Raw genomic sequence first — 18,751 nt, 5'->3', positions numbered from 1 at the left:
CTCACAATCTTCAGTTGGACTGAGTGTATGATTGTGTAGCAGATAGGTTTTTTATAGCAATGTATTTTTTAAATAGTTTTTTTAATGCTTAGTTTGACTGCTGAATGAATGATATTGATAGTTTTTAATTAGAATTTTAAGATTGTTTTTTAAGGTATAATTGGATTGTTATTATTGTTTCCTGTACATGCTGGGAGCTGCCCCGAGTCCTCGGAGAGGGGCGGCATATAAATCCAATTAATTAATTAAATTAAATTAAATTAGATTTGTATTTATATTGTATAGCTGTTATGCTGTGAGCCGCCCCGAGTCTTTGGAGAGGGGCGGCATACAAATCTAATAAATTATTATTATTATTATTATTATTATTATTATTATTATTATTAATTCAGCAATCACCACAATGCTTTTTTTTAATGGGTGAAGGAGGGAACAATGGGGTGGGGATTAAGGTTAGGGATGCATTGGGAGGTCAGAAAGCTGCAGGAAGTAGAGTTTAGAGAAATCGGTTCGTTCGGAGGTGCCATTAATTGTGGAATTACCTTTAGTCCTCAGCTTACAACCACAGTCGGGAGCGGGACTTCCGTTACTAAGCAGAGTAGTTCTTAACGGAGTCCATTTCACAGTTGTTAAAGAAATCACATGGTCGTTAAGTGAAACCATCTTCCCCCGTTGTCTTTGTTCATTAGAGGTCAGCTGGGAAGGTCACAAATAGTGATTGCGTGAATTCGGTATTTCACACTGGCTGCCGAGCACTCAAATGTTGATCCTGTGCAGAGGCTTCAGATAGAAACATAGAAATATAGAAGATTGACGGCAGGAAAAGACCTAATGGTCCATCTAGTCTGCCCTTATACTATTCCTTGTACAGTAGTACCTCTAGATATGAGCTGCTCCACATGCGAGTATTCCAAGATACGAGCCACGAGGGGAGAGAAATTTCTTTTCGAGACCCGAGCTCAAATTCGGGATACGAGCCGAGCTTCCACTAGGTGGCGCAAGAATTCCTTGCTTCCAGTTATCTTGGAGGGGAAAAACAAAGGCTAAAGCCATTTGTTACAGATACGAGTTGTTCGACATACGAGCTCCCTTCTGGAACTAATTAAACTCGTATCTAGAGGTACTACTGTATTTTATCTTACGATGGATCTATGTTTATCCCAGGCATGTTTCAATTCAGTTCCTGTGGATTTACCAACCCCGTCTGCTGGAAGTTTGTTCCAAGCATCTTCTAATCTTTCAGTCAAATAATATTTTCTCACGTTGCTTCTGATCTTTCCCCCAACTAACCCTTGTTCTTGGGTTCACTTTCCTATTAAAAACACTTCCCTCCTGGACCTTATTTAACCCTTTAACGTATTTAAATGTTTCGATCATGTCCCCCCTTTTCCTTCTGTCCTCCAGACTATACAGATTGAGTCCATGAAGTCTTTCTTGATACGTTTTATGCTTAAGACCTTCTACCATTCTTGTAGCCCAGTGAGGACCAGTTATAAACCGCTCTTTCCGGAACTCCAAACATTCATTAAATGAAATGGTTGTAAGTTGAGGACTACCTATAGATTTGACATCCCTGTTTCAGGAGGTCCTTGGGCCTCTGTGCCTCCTGACCAGCCCAAAATTCAGCAGTGGGGGTGTCCCTCTCAGCTTCCTGCCAATCAGCTTAAAGATCCATTGGGAAAATTGGCGCTAGGTTTATGGTTGGGGGTCACCACAGCACAAGGAACTGTGTTGAGGGCTCGCGGCATTAGAAAGATTGAGGACCACTGATATTATAAAAGGGCAGCAAACTCCCTCCCTTCTGGCACTGCTGCTATAGCCTAGTTGGGTCATAAAACATCTGGAAGGAAACCACCCAGCTCAGGGACCACTGATTCAGAGTTCTGGTCTCCAAAACAGCTGGGCCGGTCCAGGCCAAATCTCCCTGGCCTGATCCCCCTCCCCCCCTTTGCCCCCTCTGGAATGACCCTGGTATTTTGACCCCCATTTCCGACAGCTCTACCTGAGCAGGGAGTGCAAAGCACCTGCAAGGGATCTGGCCACACAGCTGCTGACCGAGATGGAGACCTGCCAGGTATCGCCTCCTGCTGCTTCTCGTGGTGTGGCAGGGGCGCATGGGGGCTGCATGGGGGGCTGCTCACTTTACACGCGGTGTGTGTGTGTGTGTGTGGGAAGGGGCACCCCACCAGCTTTTCTGCACGCTTTTCTCACGAATGGGACGGGCGGTGTTTGGAAGCCTGCACGGGGCGAACACTGGAGGGGAGGGTCTTGGAAGGAGGGAGGGAGTGGGGGGAGAGAGAAGAAAGAATGAAAGGAGGGAGGATAGAAGGAGAAAGGAAGAAAGAACAGAGGAAGGAGAAAGAAAGAGAAAGGAAGGAGAAAATGAGGGAGGGAGGGAGGACAGAGAGGAGAAAGAATGAAAGGAGGGAGGATATGAAAGGAGGGAGGAATGAAAGGAGGGAGGATAGAAGGAGAAAGAAAGAAAGAACAGAGGGAGGAGAAAGAAAGAGGAAGGAAGAAGAAAAAGAGGGAGGGAGGGAGGACAGAGGAGAAAGAATGAAAGGAGGGAGGATAGAAGGAGAAAGAAAGAGGAAGGAGAAAAGGAGGGAGGACAGGGAGGAGAAAGGAAAAAATGAAAGAGGCGGTAGGAAAAAGAAAAGAGAAGGAGGGAAGAAGGAAGGATGGAAGGAAGACAGACAGGAAAAAGAAAAAATGAAAGGAGGGAGGACGAAATAAAAAATGAAAGAACAGAGGGAGGGAGGAAAAAGAAAGAATGAAAGAGGAAGAAAGAAGAAAGGAGGAAAGAAGAGGAATAAAGGGAGAGAGGGAAGACAGGGAGGAGAAAGAAAGAATGAAAAAAGGGAGAGGGAGGGAGGGAGGAAAAAGAAAGTGAAAGAGGAGGGAAGAAGAAGAAAAAAGAAGGAGGGAAGACAGACAGGAGAAAGAGAAATGAAAGGAGGGAGGATGGAAGGAAAAAGAATGAAAGAACGGAGGGAGGGAGGGAAGAAGGGAAGAAAAAGAAAGAATGAAAGAGGAGAAGGAAGGAAGGAAAGAAAAGGAAAGAGAGAGGGAGAGAAGGAATGAAAGAGGGAGAAAGGAAGTAAACCACGATTTGCAGCAAAAACAAATATCATAAATCATTGTCAATTGATGATGAAACACTCCAAACAGCTATAAATGCCAGTCAGTTGACAAATGCCCAAAATATCATCGTTTGACCACAGGGCAGGAGGAAGGGCAGCCAATTTCTGATTTGGATTATAAATACAGTGATACCTCATCTTACAAACCCCTCATCATACAAACTTTTCGAGATACAAACCCGGGGTTTAAGATTTTTTTGCCTCTTCTTACAAACTATTTTCACCTTACAAACCCACCGCCGCCACTGGGATGCCCCACCTCCGGACTTCCGTTGCCAGCGAAGCACCCATTTTTGCGCTAATGGGATTCCCCTGAGATTCCCCTCCATGGGAAACTCCACCTCCGGACTTCTGTGTTTTTGCGATGCTGCAGGGGAATCCCAGTAGCGCAAAAACGGGCGCTTCGCTGGCAACGCAAGTCCAGAGGTGGGGTTTCCCAGCGAGGGGAGCCTCAGTGAAATTGCAGCATCGCAAAAACACAGAGGTCCGGAGGTGGGGTTTCGAGAACTTCGGTGTTTTTGCGATGCTGTGATTTCACTGATGCTCCCTTCGCTGGGAACCCCCCCTCCGGATTTCCGTTGCCAGCAAAGTGCACATTTTCCCCCTGCTGGGATTCCCCTGCAGCATCGGAAAAACACAGAAGTCCAGAGGTAGGGTTTCCCATGGAGGGGAGCCTCAGGAGAATCCCATCAGCACAAAAACGGGCGCTTCGGCTGGCAAAAGGGGTGAATTTTGGGCTTGCACACAATCTCTTTTCCATTGATTCCTATGGGAAACATTGTTTTGTCTTACAAACTTCTCACCTTAAGAACCTCGTCCTGGAACCAGTTAAGTTTGTAAGACAAGGTATCACTGTACATTTGGGGGGGGGGCCCACCATCATACCTTTGAGCCAATTGTAAACTGAGGACTGCCTGCAAAGAGATAACCAAGGCTGCCTCCTGCTGGTAGGAGGAGGGACCTCTGCCTCTAAAACCAATCATTCCCAGGCCCTCTGATGACACACACACACCCTCCTTGAGGTGGGGCTACTCTGGACCCATCAATTCTGCAATCCAAAATTATTATTATTATTATTATTATTATTATTATTATTATTATCATCATCATCATCATCATCATCACAAAAACAATAATATACAACAAATGAGATTTATATGCTGGATTTCGTATCACAATATCACAAGTTGAACACTTCCCATTATTATTATTATTATTATTATTATTATTATTATTATTATTATTATTTTCCAGAATTGTATCAGAGCGGCCGATTGTTCCACTGGATTTGGCATTAGTTATTAGTCGAACCCCACCCAGGGGCTAATAATAATAATAGTAAATAGTAATAGTAATAATATGTCCAATGAAAAGACCTGCAAACTCTTGTCCCTTTTAATATCTTGTGTTCATTGGGAACTGGACTCCCGGGATGAGACTCGAACCCAGCATCCTTCCTGACAACAAGGAGGGAAGAATAGCAAAATTTGAGACCCTCAAACAGAACCTTTCATATACCATCAATTTCAAAGCAGGGGATGGTTTGGGAGTTTTGAAGGCCAAGGGGGCAGAAATTCACAATTTGTTTATGAATTGTTTCAAATTGCAGTTCAAAAGTTTAGTCCTAAAATAAACCACGCTTTTGCTCTGGTTTGACCTTGCCAAAAAATTCAAATTTTCTCCTCTCTGGATTGAAAACCATTTTGGTTCATCCCAAAACGCACATTCAGAGAAAGGAGTCGGTCGGTAAGCAGTATACAGGTAGTCTTCAAGTTATGACCATAATAGAGACCACTTCTGTTGTTAAGTGAGGCATTTGCCCCACTTTACAACTTTTGTGAGTTGACAACTTTTAAGTGAGTTTTGCCCCACTTTACAACTTTTTTTGCCACGGTTGTTAAGAGTAGCACAAAAGTTCTTAAGTTAGTCACCCGGTTGTTAAGTGAATCTGGCTTCTCTATTGACTTTGCTGGTCAGAATGTTGCAAAAGGGGATCAGGGACCGTCATAAGTACAAGTCAGTTGCCAAGCATCTAAATTTTTTATCCTCTGGCCGTGGGGATGTGTCATGTGAAAAACTATCACCAGTCCCTTTTTTCCAGTGCTGTTGTAACTTTGAACAGTCACTAAATGAACTGTTGTAACTTGAGGACTTCCTGTAACTGCTGAGAACAAGCCAGGATCTCTGTAGCCTTTTGCCCTTTCCTAAATCGCATTCACAGAGACTTCGGCCCCAAATAAGTGGAAAGAAGAAGGATTGGACAGGTTGCAAGTTGGTCCCAGCCTGTTCCGATCTGGGGAAACCATGGTTATCCGAATTAAAGCTGCAAACATTTCCGAGCTTGCTGGCATCTGCTTGTGACCCGTTAAAACAAACAGGATTCCTTTCCTCCTGCCGGTTTTGGTAGCCAGGGAAACTGAGGAACCCTTTTGAAAGTTGGCTGGCTAAAAAGAAAGAAACATCTAGGCGACATCTGTGTGAAACTGACCGGGAGCTTGTCTGTGGAGTGGAAAAAGTAAATTAACCGACCTTTCATCGGGAAAGCTAAGGGGTGATCTTGACTTAGCATCCCAACAGGTTTTCCTCGTTTTCAGCCTCTCCAGCACATTTGCATGTAGTCCTCGGTTTACGACCACGACGGGGCCCAGAATTTCTAAATGACACAGTTGCTAAATGAGTTTTGCTCCATTTTATGATCTGTCTTTCTACAGTTGTTAAGCAAATCCTTGTAAGTGACTTACACAGTCAAATACGTCACGACCTAAATTTCTGTTCCTAAGAAAACTGGCTGTTAGAGAGTCAGTGGTGCCTGATTTTACAACTTTTCTTTCCATGGTCATTAAGCGAATCACTGCCGCTGTTATGATAGGGTTGTTAAGTGAATCTGGCTTTCCCATTATTTGTCAAACTGTCACAATGCCATGTCTGAATTTTTCTGATGGCAAGGCTGTCACAACTAATATTAAATACACACCAGTTTGCTGAGTCTCGAATTTTGATCTTGCTACAGTGGCGATGCTGCAACGGGCATAAGTGTGAGGACAGATCATAAATGACTTTTTTTTTTAAAGGGGGCATTGCATTTTTGAATCGTTGCAAAACAAATGGTTGTAAGACGAGGACTTCATTTCTGTCTGAATCTACACTACTGGTGTTTCTCTGTCCCCTGCTGTTTTAATGTTCGTTTTTGTGTTCTATGGGTGCTGCAGCTTAATTTATTTATTTTTGCAGAGTTATTGGCTTGGCTTGAGAATCACCCTTGTCAGAACCTGGTGTGTTTGTGTGAGGGGTTGCGTAGTTGTGGGTTTTGCGGTGTTCTGTCCCTCTTGATTAAGCATTTCCGACTCAATTTCTGATTTAATTTTCTGATGGAAAAGCATGAAGTTAAAAAAATATGTCTAGATACTTTAAAAAAAATTTAAAAAAATTCAGGTAGGCCTCGACTTATGACTACAATTGAGCCCAAAATTCATGCCACTAAACGAGAGAGTTGATAATTGAACTTTTCCCCGTTGTACAACCAACCTCGCCAAAACTGTTAAAGGGAATCACTGCAGTTCTAAGTTAGGAATATGGTCGTTAAGCGAATCTGGCTTCCCCATTGACTCTGCTTGTCAGAAGGTCACAAAGGGGGTCCGCGTAACCGTCATAAATACGAGTCGGTTGCCAAGTGTCTAAATTCTGATCATGGGGACATTATGATGGTCACAAGTGTGAAAAACGATTGTTAGTCACTGTTTTCGGTATCGTAACTTCAAACGATCACTAAGTGAACTGTCATAAGTTGAGGACTACCTGAATTCCATCTCTCTCCTCTTTCCAGGTTTATTTTATTTTATTGTTTATTTTATTATATTATAATTGGCCATAATTCAAGGTGGTGAACACATCTAACTTGCCTTCTTCCTCCTCCTCCTCCTGTTTTACTTAAAGCAACAACCCTCAGAGAAAGTGACCGGACCAAGGTCATCCAGCTGGTTTTCATAGCTAATGCAGGACTTGAACTCACGGTCTTCTGCTTCTTCTGAACACCCACTGCAAGTTTGAGGATTTTTGTCGTTTTTCTCTTCTTCCCATCCAGGTTTTTGACAACAGTTCGGATGACATTCCCATTCACGCCATTGGGGTCCTCACCTCCATCATGGCTACCTCTCCTGCTGCTAAGGTAAGAAGCTACACACTCTCTCTCTCTCTCACACACACACAGAGTGACGGGCTCCTACGGTTACGAACAGGTATGCAGAACCGGTAGAAAAACTTTGATTTTTTTTTTCTGTTTTTTTCCCCCTTCTGGACTCTGGGTATGTTTTTCCTATTGCGGTAAATGAGATTGCATGTGTATAATTTTATTTTTTATAATAAATTTTATTTACATATATAAATACAGAATGACAATACAAAAACGATACAAACACATAGAATTAAAAGCATAATAGAAGCGGGCAAGTGCGCAGCAGGTCTGTATACAGTGATCCCCCGATTATCGCGAGGGTTCCGTTCCAAGACCCCTCGCAATAATCGATTTTTCGGGATGTAGTGGTGCGGAAGTAAAAACACCATCTGCGCATGCGCGCCCCTTTTTCCATGGCCGCACATGCGCAGATGGTGGAGTTTGCGTGTGGGCGGCGGGGAAGACCCAGGGAAGGTTCCTTCAGCCGCCCAACAGCTGATCTGCTCCGCAGCGCGGCAGCAGCGAGGAGCCGAAGATGGGGTTTCCCCATTGCCCAGGCAACGGGGAAACCCCATCTTCGGCTCCTCGCTGCTGCCGCGCTGCGGAGCAGATCAGCTGTTGGGCGGCCGAAGGAACCTTCCCTGGGTCTTCCCGCCGCCCAGGCAAAGGGGAAACCCCAAGATCGCTTGCCGCTTGCCCGTTCGGGCCGCCCCGCCCGGCCACTTCGCTTGCCCGTTCGGCCGCCCGCCCGGCCGCTTCGCTTGCCCGTTCACCCGCCCACCCGGCCGCTCGCTTGCCGCTCGAGAGCAAGAGGGGGAGAGATAGAGAAAGAGAGAGAAAGAAAGAAAGAGATGAGAGAGGGAGGAAGAGAATGTGAGAGAGGAAGAAGCAAGATAGAGAAAGAGAGAAAGAAAGATGAGAAAGGAAGGGAGTGACGTCATCGGGTGGAAAAATCGCGATATAGCCTTTCGCAAAGATCGAGATCGCGAAACTCGGGGGATCACTGTAGTGGTATTATTATTATTATTATTATTATTATTATTATTATTAATTAGATTTCTATGCCGCCCCTCTCCGTAGACTCGGGGCGGCTACCGTAGACTCGGTATGAACTATATACATTCTCTACAGCCCATTATAGATAACTTAATAATCTGAAATACTTATTTATTAACAAACAATACAAGGAAAAAAAGCATCCAGAAAAAGAAAAGAAAAACCAAGTAATAGTCTTAATTATTACACATAACTTTATCTTCTATATATAATAAACTTGCACCAGGTAAGTTTCTTTTGCATAGTTAAAGGTTTAAGGTTTATTGGGCGGATATATTGTATGTGCATGTGTATAATTTTAGAAGAGCTGTGCGTGTGTGTGTGTTTGTACTTACACTTTATATAGTAGGGGATGTATATTTTTGTGTGCCTGGGTGTAATATGTATGTACACATATGGCATACATACATAGAATTAAATAGTATATTTTGGATGTTCAGTAATAGTAAATAGAGAGGGAAATTTGTTTGTTTGTTTGTTTGTTTGTTTATTAGATGACTCGGGGCGGCTAACAACAATATAAAAAGACAATGTAAACAAATCTAATATTAAAAACAATCTAAAAAACCCCAATTTAAAGAACCACTCATACATACAAGCATACCATGTATAAATTCTATAAGCCTAGGGGGAAGGGAAATTTCAATTCCCCCATGCCTGACGACAGAGGTGGGTTTTAAGGAGCTTGCGAAAGACAAGGAGGGTGAGGGCAACTCTGATATCTGGGGGGAGCCGGTTCCAGAGGGTCGGGGCCATCACAGAGAAGGCTCTTCTCCTGGGTCCTGCCAAACGACATTGCTTAGTTGACGGGACCCAGAGAAGGCCAACTCTGTGGGACCTAACCGGTCGCTGGGATTCGTGCGGCAGAAGGCGGTCCCGGAGAAATTGTATCTCTTTGAAGCAAGGAGAGGCCAGGCATCCCAACCCGAACCCTGGACTTGAGTGACTTTAAGTTGGCCACTTTTAAGCCAGTCACATGACCTTTAAGCCACCCACCTGGTCACATGTCCAGCAAGCCACACACACAAAATAAGTCACTGCCACAGGTGGTAGTAAAATTTTTTGCAGCCCTTCACTGCACAAACCTCTCTGTCATGTCTGAATACCCTAGAATGACCGTAACCATGCAGGGCAGCCACTTCTGTTGGCATGTGGGTGGTTTTCTTGCAGACGTTTCATGATCCAACTAGGGAACATCATCAGGGCTAGAAGAGAGTGCATATAAATAGGGAATAACTCACTTTTCTTTCTAACACTGATGATGTTCTCTAGTTTGGTCATGAAACGCTGGAAAGAAAGCCACCAAACTCAGAGACTACCAAGGAATACACAGTCCTCCTCCTCTTTTTCCTCCTCCTCCACTCTACAAGCCTCTTCTTTTCTAGTACTGATGACATTCCCTAGCTGGGTCATGAAATGTCTTCAAAACTTAGCCAAGCTCAGAGAGTACCAAGGACACTACAGTTCAACTCTGAGGTTGCAAAGATTCACTTCTGTTGAGGTGATGGATGGAGGGATGCAGGATTAAAAGGATGATTGGATCAAGGGCTTCCCCCCCCCCATAAGTTTTATTTAATTTTTTGGTCTTTCAGCATCCCATGTCGTGAGCACTTGCTTTCTGAGCTTCATACATTCATACAATAGTCTTAACAATACATCATTTTTTTAATGGCTACAATCCATTATCATTTCATTTTTGATACATCTCTCATATTTCTTAATATCTGTCTTTTAATATTTTTATTTTATTTCTATTTTAATGCTCTTTTCTTTCCCCCTTTTCCTACTCTTCTAAGAATCAAAGATGTGGTCTTTTCCCCACTTCTGCAAATTTCTAATACACATGCATGCATTTCTAATTCTCAGATATTTTACTTCACTTCTCCATATCATTCTTACTTTTTAATGAAAACTAATTTTAACTTCTTAACAATTAATTCTATCACTTTATCCCTTATCACTTTATCTGTACAAACCTAATTTTTATCTTTTATGTTCCGTACAAAACAAATTTCAGTGTTACCAATTTTCAATTTTCATATTTTCTAGTATTATTTTGTAGTTTCATTTCTACATATTAGTTCACACGTGGTCTTAATACAAGTTATTTTTTCCAGCTTATAACTCTTCTATGTTCATATCGTATTTTCAAAACTGTTATTATTTTTTATTCTCATCACCATAAAAAAAAATTTATTCAAAATTATTTAATTCGATTATACTAATTTAGCATGGACATCCTTATTGGTTTTTTTAATCACTTATCTTTTACCCTGGATGGATGGATGGGGATGTGCAACTGGGCAGATAGAGACAAACAGACTGGTAGGTAGGTACTAGGTAGGTAAATATACTGCTCAAAAAATAAAGGGAACACTCAAATAACGCATCCTAGATCTGAATGAATGAAATATTTTCATTGAATATTTCATTTGCACAACAGCATGTGAAATTGACTGTCAATCAGTGTTGCTTCCTAAGTGGACAGTTTGATTTCACAGAAGTTTGATTTACTTGAAGTTATATTCTGTTTTTTAAGTGTTTCCTTTATTTTTTTTGAGCAGTGTAGATGGAGGGAGAGAGACAGAGAGAGAGAGTGGGAAAGAGAGGGATAATTGGGGGAGAAAGAAGGGCAGGATTGATGGATGGGTAGATGGGAGGGGCAAGTGGGCAGATAGATGGGATAGGTAGGTAGGTAGGTAGGTAGGTAGGTAGGTAGGTCGGTAGATAGATAGATAGATAGATAGATAAGGTAGGTAGGTAGGTAGGTCAGTAGATAGATAGATAGATAGATAGATAGATAGATAGATAGATAGATAGATAGATAGATAGATAGATAGATAAGGTAGGTAGGTAGGTCGGTAGATAGATAGATAGATAGATAGATAGATAGATAGATAGATAGATAGATAGATAGATAGATAGATAGATAGATAGATAGACAAGGTAGGTAGGTAGGTAGGTCGGTAGATAGATAGATAGATAGATAGATAGATAGATAGATAGATAGATAGATAGATAGATAGATAAGGTAGGTCGGTAGATAGATGAGATAGATAGATAGATAGATAGATAGATAGATAGATAGATAGATAGATAGATAGATAGATAGATAGATAGATAGAGGCCTAATAGTAGAGAGAAAAGCCTAAGGGAAAGATAAATGGATGGATGGATGGATGGGCCTGAAGGAAAGATAGATTATCTATCTGATAGAAGAGAGAGAGGCCTGAGGGAAAGATAGAGAGGTGGGTTGGGTGGGTAGATAGATAGATGATAGGTAGGTAGGTAGGTAGGCAGGCATGGGGGAATTGAGACATCTCCCCGGGGCCTATACAATTTATGTATGGTATGTTTGTTTGTTTGTATGTATGTCTGCTTAATAATGGGGTTTTTAAAATGTTTTTAAATTATTAGATTTGTTGTACATTGTTTTATTGTTGCTGGGAGCCGCCCCAAGTCTGCGGAGAGGGGCGGTATACAAATCTAATTAATAATAATAATAATAATAATAATAATAATAATAATAATAATAATAATAATATAGGCAACTGGAACTAGCAATATGAGAACATAACATGGCCGTGCCCGGCAGCTATTTATATCCTTGCTGCCAGGCTGAGCCGACCAATCCTGTTTCAGTATTTTTCCACCCACGGGACAGGGGCGGGTCTCCTTATTAAACTAGAGACTTCCTAAAGTTTGCAATGCGACCCTGCCATGGTCTGGCTTGATCTAGCCAATGTTGACCGCCGACTGTCTTCTCCAGGAGGTCTTCAAAGAAAGGATCGGCTACTCCCACCTCTACGAGGTCCTGAAGAGCCAGAGCCAGCCCACCAAGAAGCTAATGCAGGAACTGCTGAACATGGTGAGAACATTTGGGGAGCTGAGAAACAATCTCTCTCCCTTCTTTGTTTTTGCACAGTTCTTGCTTCTTACATGGAGTCCTTTAAAACTAAAGAGGCTTTTTTGGGCCCCAGCCATAATCCAAAAATGATTTGCTGATGCTTCGTTGGCCCCAAACTGCTTAACTCACCTTCCCAAGTGCAGCCTATTTAGCAATAGGATTTCCAGGTGGTCTCATTTCCCAGTTCCACTTAGCCCCTTTTTCAAGGCCAAAATTCAGTTCAGTTCAATTTTAACTCAATAGAATTAGGGTTAGAATTGAATTAGAATCAGAATTAAGTAAGAATTAGGATCAGAATTGAATTAGAATCAGAATTAGAATTACATTAGAATTGGAATCATTCAGTTAGAACTACGTTTGGAATTGGAATTGAATTAGAATCAAAATGATTGGAATTAGAAGTGAATTGGAATTGTTAAATTCGAATTCAAAGAATCAGAATTAGAATTCAAATTCAATTAGAATTAAAATTCAGTTACAACTATCAAATTAGGATTAGGATTAGAATTGAATCAGAATCAAAATTAGAATTAAATTAGAATTATTGAACTAGAATTAGAACTGAATTAAAAACAGAGTTGAAATGGGTTACAATTAGAATTACCGTATTTTTCGAAGTATAAGACTCACCTTAGTTTTTGGGGAGGAAAGTAGGGAAAAAAATCTGCCTGCCAGCTATTATTCTGGCGAGCGTCTTTAGTCTGGTCAGCTTCATCACATTATTTTATACCCTGGTTAAGGTCTTAAAAAAAACACCTTTATTCGGAGAGAGTAACAATGAAGGAGTTTTCAAGACAGCAAGAGCAGGGAACATTATTAGCACCTGGAAAGAAATAGTCAGAGCAAGTAGAGCAATGGGGAAAAAAACCTGCAAAGACTTAGGGATTGGAAAACATTCTTTGCAGAGAGTAACAATGAAAGAGTTTGCAAGTGACTAAGAGCTGAGAACATCATCAGCACCTGGTTAGGGCTGGAAAGAAACATTTGCAGCAAGTTAGACCAATGGGGGGAAAACTGCAAAGACTTAGGGATGGGAAAACATTCTTTGCAGAGAGTAACAATGAAAGAGCTTGCAAGCCGGTAAGAGCTGGGAACATGAGCATCTGGTTAGGGCAGGAAAGAAACTTATTCGGAGCAAGTTAGAGCAATGAAAAAACCCTGCAAAGACTTAGAGCTTGGAAAACATTCTTTTCAGAGAGTAACAATGAAAGAGCTTGCAAGGTAAGAGCTGGGAAGATCATTAACAGCTAGTTAGGGCTGAAAAATAAAAAAGCTACATTCAAAGTATGAGACGCATCCAAATTATCAGCCTCTTTTAGGGAAGAAAAAGGTGTGTCTTATACTCCGAAAAATACGGTAGTCATAACTTACCATTCTGAATCCATTTCCCAGGCTGTGGAAGGAGACCACACTGCTTCCCCTCCGCGCCCCATCCACAACGAGCAGCCGCTACTGATCCTGACCCAGTGGATTCCTGAGCTCTCCTCGCGGGACCTCCAGATCTTCCTTTCGGAGTGGCTGAAGAAGATCTGCAATGCTTCTCTCCAGAGCCGCACGACCTGCGTCCGGGCGGGCATGGTGGGCTACCTGCTGGACACCCTGAGCGCCGCGCAGCAGAGCCTCGACCGCAAATGCACGGAGAATCTCATCGACTTGCTGAAAGTGCTGGGCGGTCTCTCGATCCGTCCGGGCGAGTTGCGGCAGTTGCTGAAGCTCCTCCGGACCGAGAACGGAGCGGGCTGTCACCCGTACACCGTACAAGTCGTGCGAGCCCTCTCGGCGATGGGGCGCAAGGAGGGACCCGAGCGGGCGCTGCAGTATTTCGACCTGACGCCCAGCATGGCAGGGATCATGGTGCCCACCATCCAGAAGTGGCCTGGGGTGGGCTTCGCCTTCCACGCATGGGTGTGTCTCCTGGCCGAAGAAACAAAGGACGCTCCGGAGGAAACTGGCCGATTGAAGCGGAAACAACTGTACAGGTGGGAGCGCCTGGCGCACCTAGGCACTGCAGCGTGACACCCATTTTCCATGCGGTGAAAGGGATTGGGGATCCCAACCTCTGGGTTATGGAAAAGGTGGGAAGGCAGCGGTCATTTTGTCAACTGGGGACTCTGGTTTGAGAGCGGTTTTCTCCACTTTAACAACTTTGAGAGGGGAGGATTACCAATCCCAGAATCCCCCAGCTGGCATGGTTTAAGAGGGGGAGGACTTCCACTCCCAGAATTCCCCAGCTGGCATGCTTTAAGAGGGGGAGGACTTCCACTCCCAGAATCCCCCAGCTGGCATGCTTTAAGAGGGGGAGGACTTCCACTCCCAGAATCCCCAAGCTGGCATGCTTTAAGAGGGGGAGGACTTCCACTCCCAGAATCCCCCAGCTGGCATGGTTTAAGAAGGGGAGGACTTCCACTCCCAGAATTCCCCAGCTGGCATGCTTTAAGAAGGGGAGGACTTCCACTCCCAGAATCCCCCAGCTGGCATGGTTTAAGAGGGGGAGGACTTCCACTCCCAGAATCCCCCAGCTGGCATGCTTTAAGAGGGGGAGGACTTCCACTCCCAGAATCCCCAAGCTGGCGTGGTTTAAGAGGGGGAGGACTTCCACTCCCAGAATCCCCCAGCTGGCATGCTTTAAGAGGGGGAGGACTTCCACTCCCAGAATCCCCCAGCTGGCATGCTTTAAGAGGGGGAGGACTTCCACTCCCAGAATCCCCAAGCTGGCATGCTTTAAGAGGGGGAGGACTTCCACTCCCAGAATCCCCCAGCTGGCATGGTTTAAGAAGGGGAGGACTTCCACTCCCAGAATTCCCCAGCTGGCATGCTTTAAGAAGGGGGAGGACTTCCACTCCCAGAATCCCCCAGCTGGCATGGTTTAAGAGGGGGAGGACTTCCACTCCCAGAATCCCCCAGCTGGCATGCTTTAAGAGGGGGAGGACTTCCACTCCCAGAATCCCCAAGCTGGCGTGGTTTAAGAGGGGGAGGACTTCCACTCCCAGAATCCCCCAGCTGGCATGCTTTAAGAGGGGGAGGACTTCCACTCCCAGAATCCCCCAGCTGGCATGCTTTAAGAGGGGGAGGACTTCCACTCCCAGAATCCCCCAGCTGGCGTGGTTTAAGAGGGGGAGGACTTCCACTCCCAGAATCCCCAAGCTGGCGTGGTTTAAGAGGGGGAGGACTTCCACTCCCAGAATCCCCCAGCTGGCATGGTTTAAGAGGGGGAGGACTTCCACTCCCAGAATCCCCCAGCTGGCATGCTTTAAGAGGGGGAGGACTTCCACTCCCAGAATCCCCAAGCTGGCGTGGTTTAAGAGGGGGAGGACTTCCACTCCCAGAATCCCCCAGCTGGCATGCTTTAAGAGGGGGAGGACTTCCACTCCCAGAATCCCCAAGCTGGCATGCTTTAAGAAGGGGAGGACTTCCACTCCCAGAATCCCCCAGCTGGCATGGTTTAAGAAGGGGAGGACTTCCACTCCCAGAATCCCCCAGCTGGCATGCTTTAAGAGGGGGAGGACTTCCACTCCCAGAATCCCCCAGCTGGCATGGTTTAAGAGGGGGAGGACTTCCACTCCCAGAATCCCCCAGCTGGCATGCTTTAAGAGGGGGAGGACTCCCACTCCCAGAATCCCCCAGCTGGCATGGTTTAAGAGGGGGAGGACTTCCACTCCCAGAATTCCCCAGCTGGCATGCTTTAAGAGGGGGAGGACTTCCACTCCCAGAATCCCCCAGCTGGCATGCTTTAAGAAGGGGAGGACTTCCACTCCCAGAATCCCCCAGCTGGCATGGTTTAAGAGGGGGAGGACTTCCACTCCCAGAATCCCCCAGCTGGCATGCTTTAAGAGGGGGAGGACTTCCACTCCCAGAATTCCCCAGCTGGCATGCTTTAAGAGGGGGAGGACTCCCACTCCCAGAATCCCCCAGCTGGCATGGTTTAAGAGGGGGAGGACTTCCACTCCCAGAATTCCCCAGCTGGCATGCTTTAAGAGGGGGAGGACTTCCACTCCCAGAATCCCCCAGCTGGCATGCTTTAAGAAGGGGAGGACTTCCACTCCCAGAATCCCCCAGCTGGCATGCTTTAAGAGGGGGAGGACTTCCACTCCCAGAATCCCCCAGCCAATATACTTTAAGAGGGGAGGACTTCCACTCCCAGAATCTCCCATCCAGCATGGCAGTCTGGGAAATTCTGGGAGTTGAAATGCAGCTACCTTAAAATTGCCCAAGCCAGAAACCAAACCCTAAGCTAACATCGCTAACCATGTTTGAAAAGGCAGGCAGGTTGGCTCTGTGCTGCTGGAGAAAGTCTAGTGCCCCCTTTACCTGCTCAGGTAAATTTAAAATCCCGCAGCCAAGATGAGCTCAGGTGGGTTCCTTCCTTCCTTCCCATCCCACACAGCTTCTTCACCGCCAGCGGGACCGGCTTCGAGGCCTTCTTCACCACGGAGGGCATGTTGGTGGTGGCTGTTTGCACCAAGAAGGAGTATATGACAGTTGCTCTGCCAGAGATCCCCTTCAACGACGGAGCCTGGGTGAGCGGTGGGCGACTGGACGGATTTGGGGTGTCCGGGAACAAAATCCGGGTGGTGCCCCACATCACTAGGGCTAGTAGCTGAGTCACATCCCCCCCACCACCGGTGATTTTAGACTGGGGTCGGCCAAGATTGCACCAAATTTTAATTTAATTTAATTTATTAGGCCTCTATGCCTCCCAATCCTGCAGGACTCCAAAGAGTCTCAACTGAATGGTTACATGCTCAAATGCCCCCCAAAGCTATACATTTGGGGCACCATTTTGTGTGGGGAGGGTGCAGGAATATCCACAGGGAGACCAAAATGAAAATAATCAACACAGCATCTGCGGCCAATTAAAGAAACACAAGAATAATTTCAAGATTCGAATCACGTGCCAAAAGGGTGTGTGTGGGTGTGCTAGCATACATGTATGTACCCACACCCCTTCCCCCACGCATACACACCCCCCCCCCTGCACATTGCCCTCTGCGCATGCACAGAGGCCTTTCTGAAGTCAGGTAGATGAAAATAATGCCCAAATGGCCAAACCGGACGTTCGGGGGGAAAGCACTTCCAGTTTGCCCGTTGTGTTGTTTTTTGCACTCTTGTTCAAGGAAGTTTCCTGAAGCTCTGATGCACAAAAAACAGCACAACTGGCAAACCAAAAGTTCGGAAAATAAGCACTTCCAGTTTGCCCGTTGTGTTGTTTTTTGCACTCCAGGGCTACAGGAAAAGTACCAAAAACAGCACAACGGCGAACCGGAAGTGTATTTCCACGAACTTCCGGTTTGTCTGTTGGGGGATTTTTTGCCTCTGGGGTTTCAGGGAAGTTTCCTTGAAGTGTCTGGAGAGCGAAACGGCCTTTTCCCAAGGCCGAAAATTAGATGGGCAATGCACGCATGCGCACTGAAGCTGAAACATGGCAAAGTCCTGTGTGCCCTCTAATATGGCCTCGCGTGGTACCTGTGGCACGTGCCATAGGTCCGCCATCATGGCTGCCATTTTGATTTTTTTTGGCCTCCACTTCCTGTGGCTACCTTTGGGGGAGGGGCTTCCTTTGGGGGGAACCACAGAGAAAACACCTCCATTCTAAACCTCTAACCAGGACTGGTCAGTTTAGGAAGCTTAACAGGGATTTTTTACTTTCGGAGGGCTTGTTTTTACGGGAGTCAAGAAAATTAACGGGTAAGACTCAACTTACAACCATTCATTTTAGTGATTGTTTCAAATCAAAACACACTAAAAAACTCCAGTCCTCGCACTTATGATCGTTGCAGCTTCTCCACAGTCCCGTCATCGAAATTTTGATGCTTGCCCACATGGTATCAGCTTGTCCTAATCCTATGACGGCCATTTGCGGCCTTCCCAGCCAGCTTCAGACAAGCAAAGTCAATGAGGGAAGCTGGATTCATTTAATTTGTTTATTTAGAGACTCTGTATGGCTGCCCACTCACTCTCGGTGACCCTGGGTGCCTTGTTTTCCTTAGCAACAAAAAGTCGTAATATTGCACATGGCTCAGTTAACAACGTCCTTGTTTATCAGTGCAAATTCAATTGTGGTCGTAAGTCGAGGCCTACCTGTAATAAGATACCGCTGGGAGATTGTATCTCTTGAAAAGTGTCTGCTTGGCCAATGGTTTTCCAAATCGACCCACATTTTGTCCTTGATGCCTTTCCGTTCTGTATCCTCAACTTCACAAACGTTGCCGTTTTGTTGGAGTCAAACTTAGAACTAAGGAGGAACTTCCTGACACTTAGAACTATTAATCAGTGGAACAGCCTGCCACCAGAAGTTGTGAATGCCACAACACTGGAAGTTTTAAAGCAGATGTTGGATAACCACCTGTCTGGAGTAGTGTAGGGTTTCCTGCCTAAGCAGGGGGTTGGACTAGAAGACCTCCAAGGTCCCTCTCCACTCTGTTGTTGTTGCTGTTATTGTTGTTGTTGTTATTATATCGCTAATTTGTGCTTCCT

The 18,751-nt window shown here is 45.0% G+C and overlaps 1 protein-coding gene across 3 annotated transcripts in view; it reads left to right on the top strand.

Moving 5' to 3' along the window:
* Nucleotides 1–18,751, top strand: part of NBEAL2 (neurobeachin like 2) — a 188,703-nt gene that overhangs the window by 106,730 nt on the left and 63,222 nt on the right. For 2 of the 3 annotated variants that reach the window (XR_011556963.1, XM_070729606.1), the window contains exons 10-14: nucleotides 1,997–2,074; nucleotides 7,225–7,308; nucleotides 12,140–12,238; nucleotides 13,670–14,256; nucleotides 16,662–16,794. Coding sequence is in view for 2 of the 3 variants with exons in the window: in XM_070729606.1 (XP_070585707.1) it covers nucleotides 1,997–2,074; nucleotides 7,225–7,308; nucleotides 12,140–12,238; nucleotides 13,670–14,256; nucleotides 16,662–16,794 (981 nt within the window). In the remaining variant the exon portion in view is untranslated. The remainder of the gene's footprint in view (nucleotides 1–1,996; nucleotides 2,075–7,224; nucleotides 7,309–12,139; nucleotides 12,239–13,669; nucleotides 14,257–16,661; nucleotides 16,795–18,751) is intronic. The other variant, XM_070729608.1, reaches the window with a different exon arrangement.

This window comes from Erythrolamprus reginae, chromosome Z (assembly GCF_031021105.1).
Source record: "Erythrolamprus reginae isolate rEryReg1 chromosome Z, rEryReg1.hap1, whole genome shotgun sequence".
Lineage (NCBI taxonomy): Eukaryota > Metazoa > Chordata > Lepidosauria > Squamata > Dipsadidae > Erythrolamprus > Erythrolamprus reginae.
Note: the sequence above shows the minus strand (reverse complement) of the source record. Positions and strands in the feature narration are given on the sequence as shown.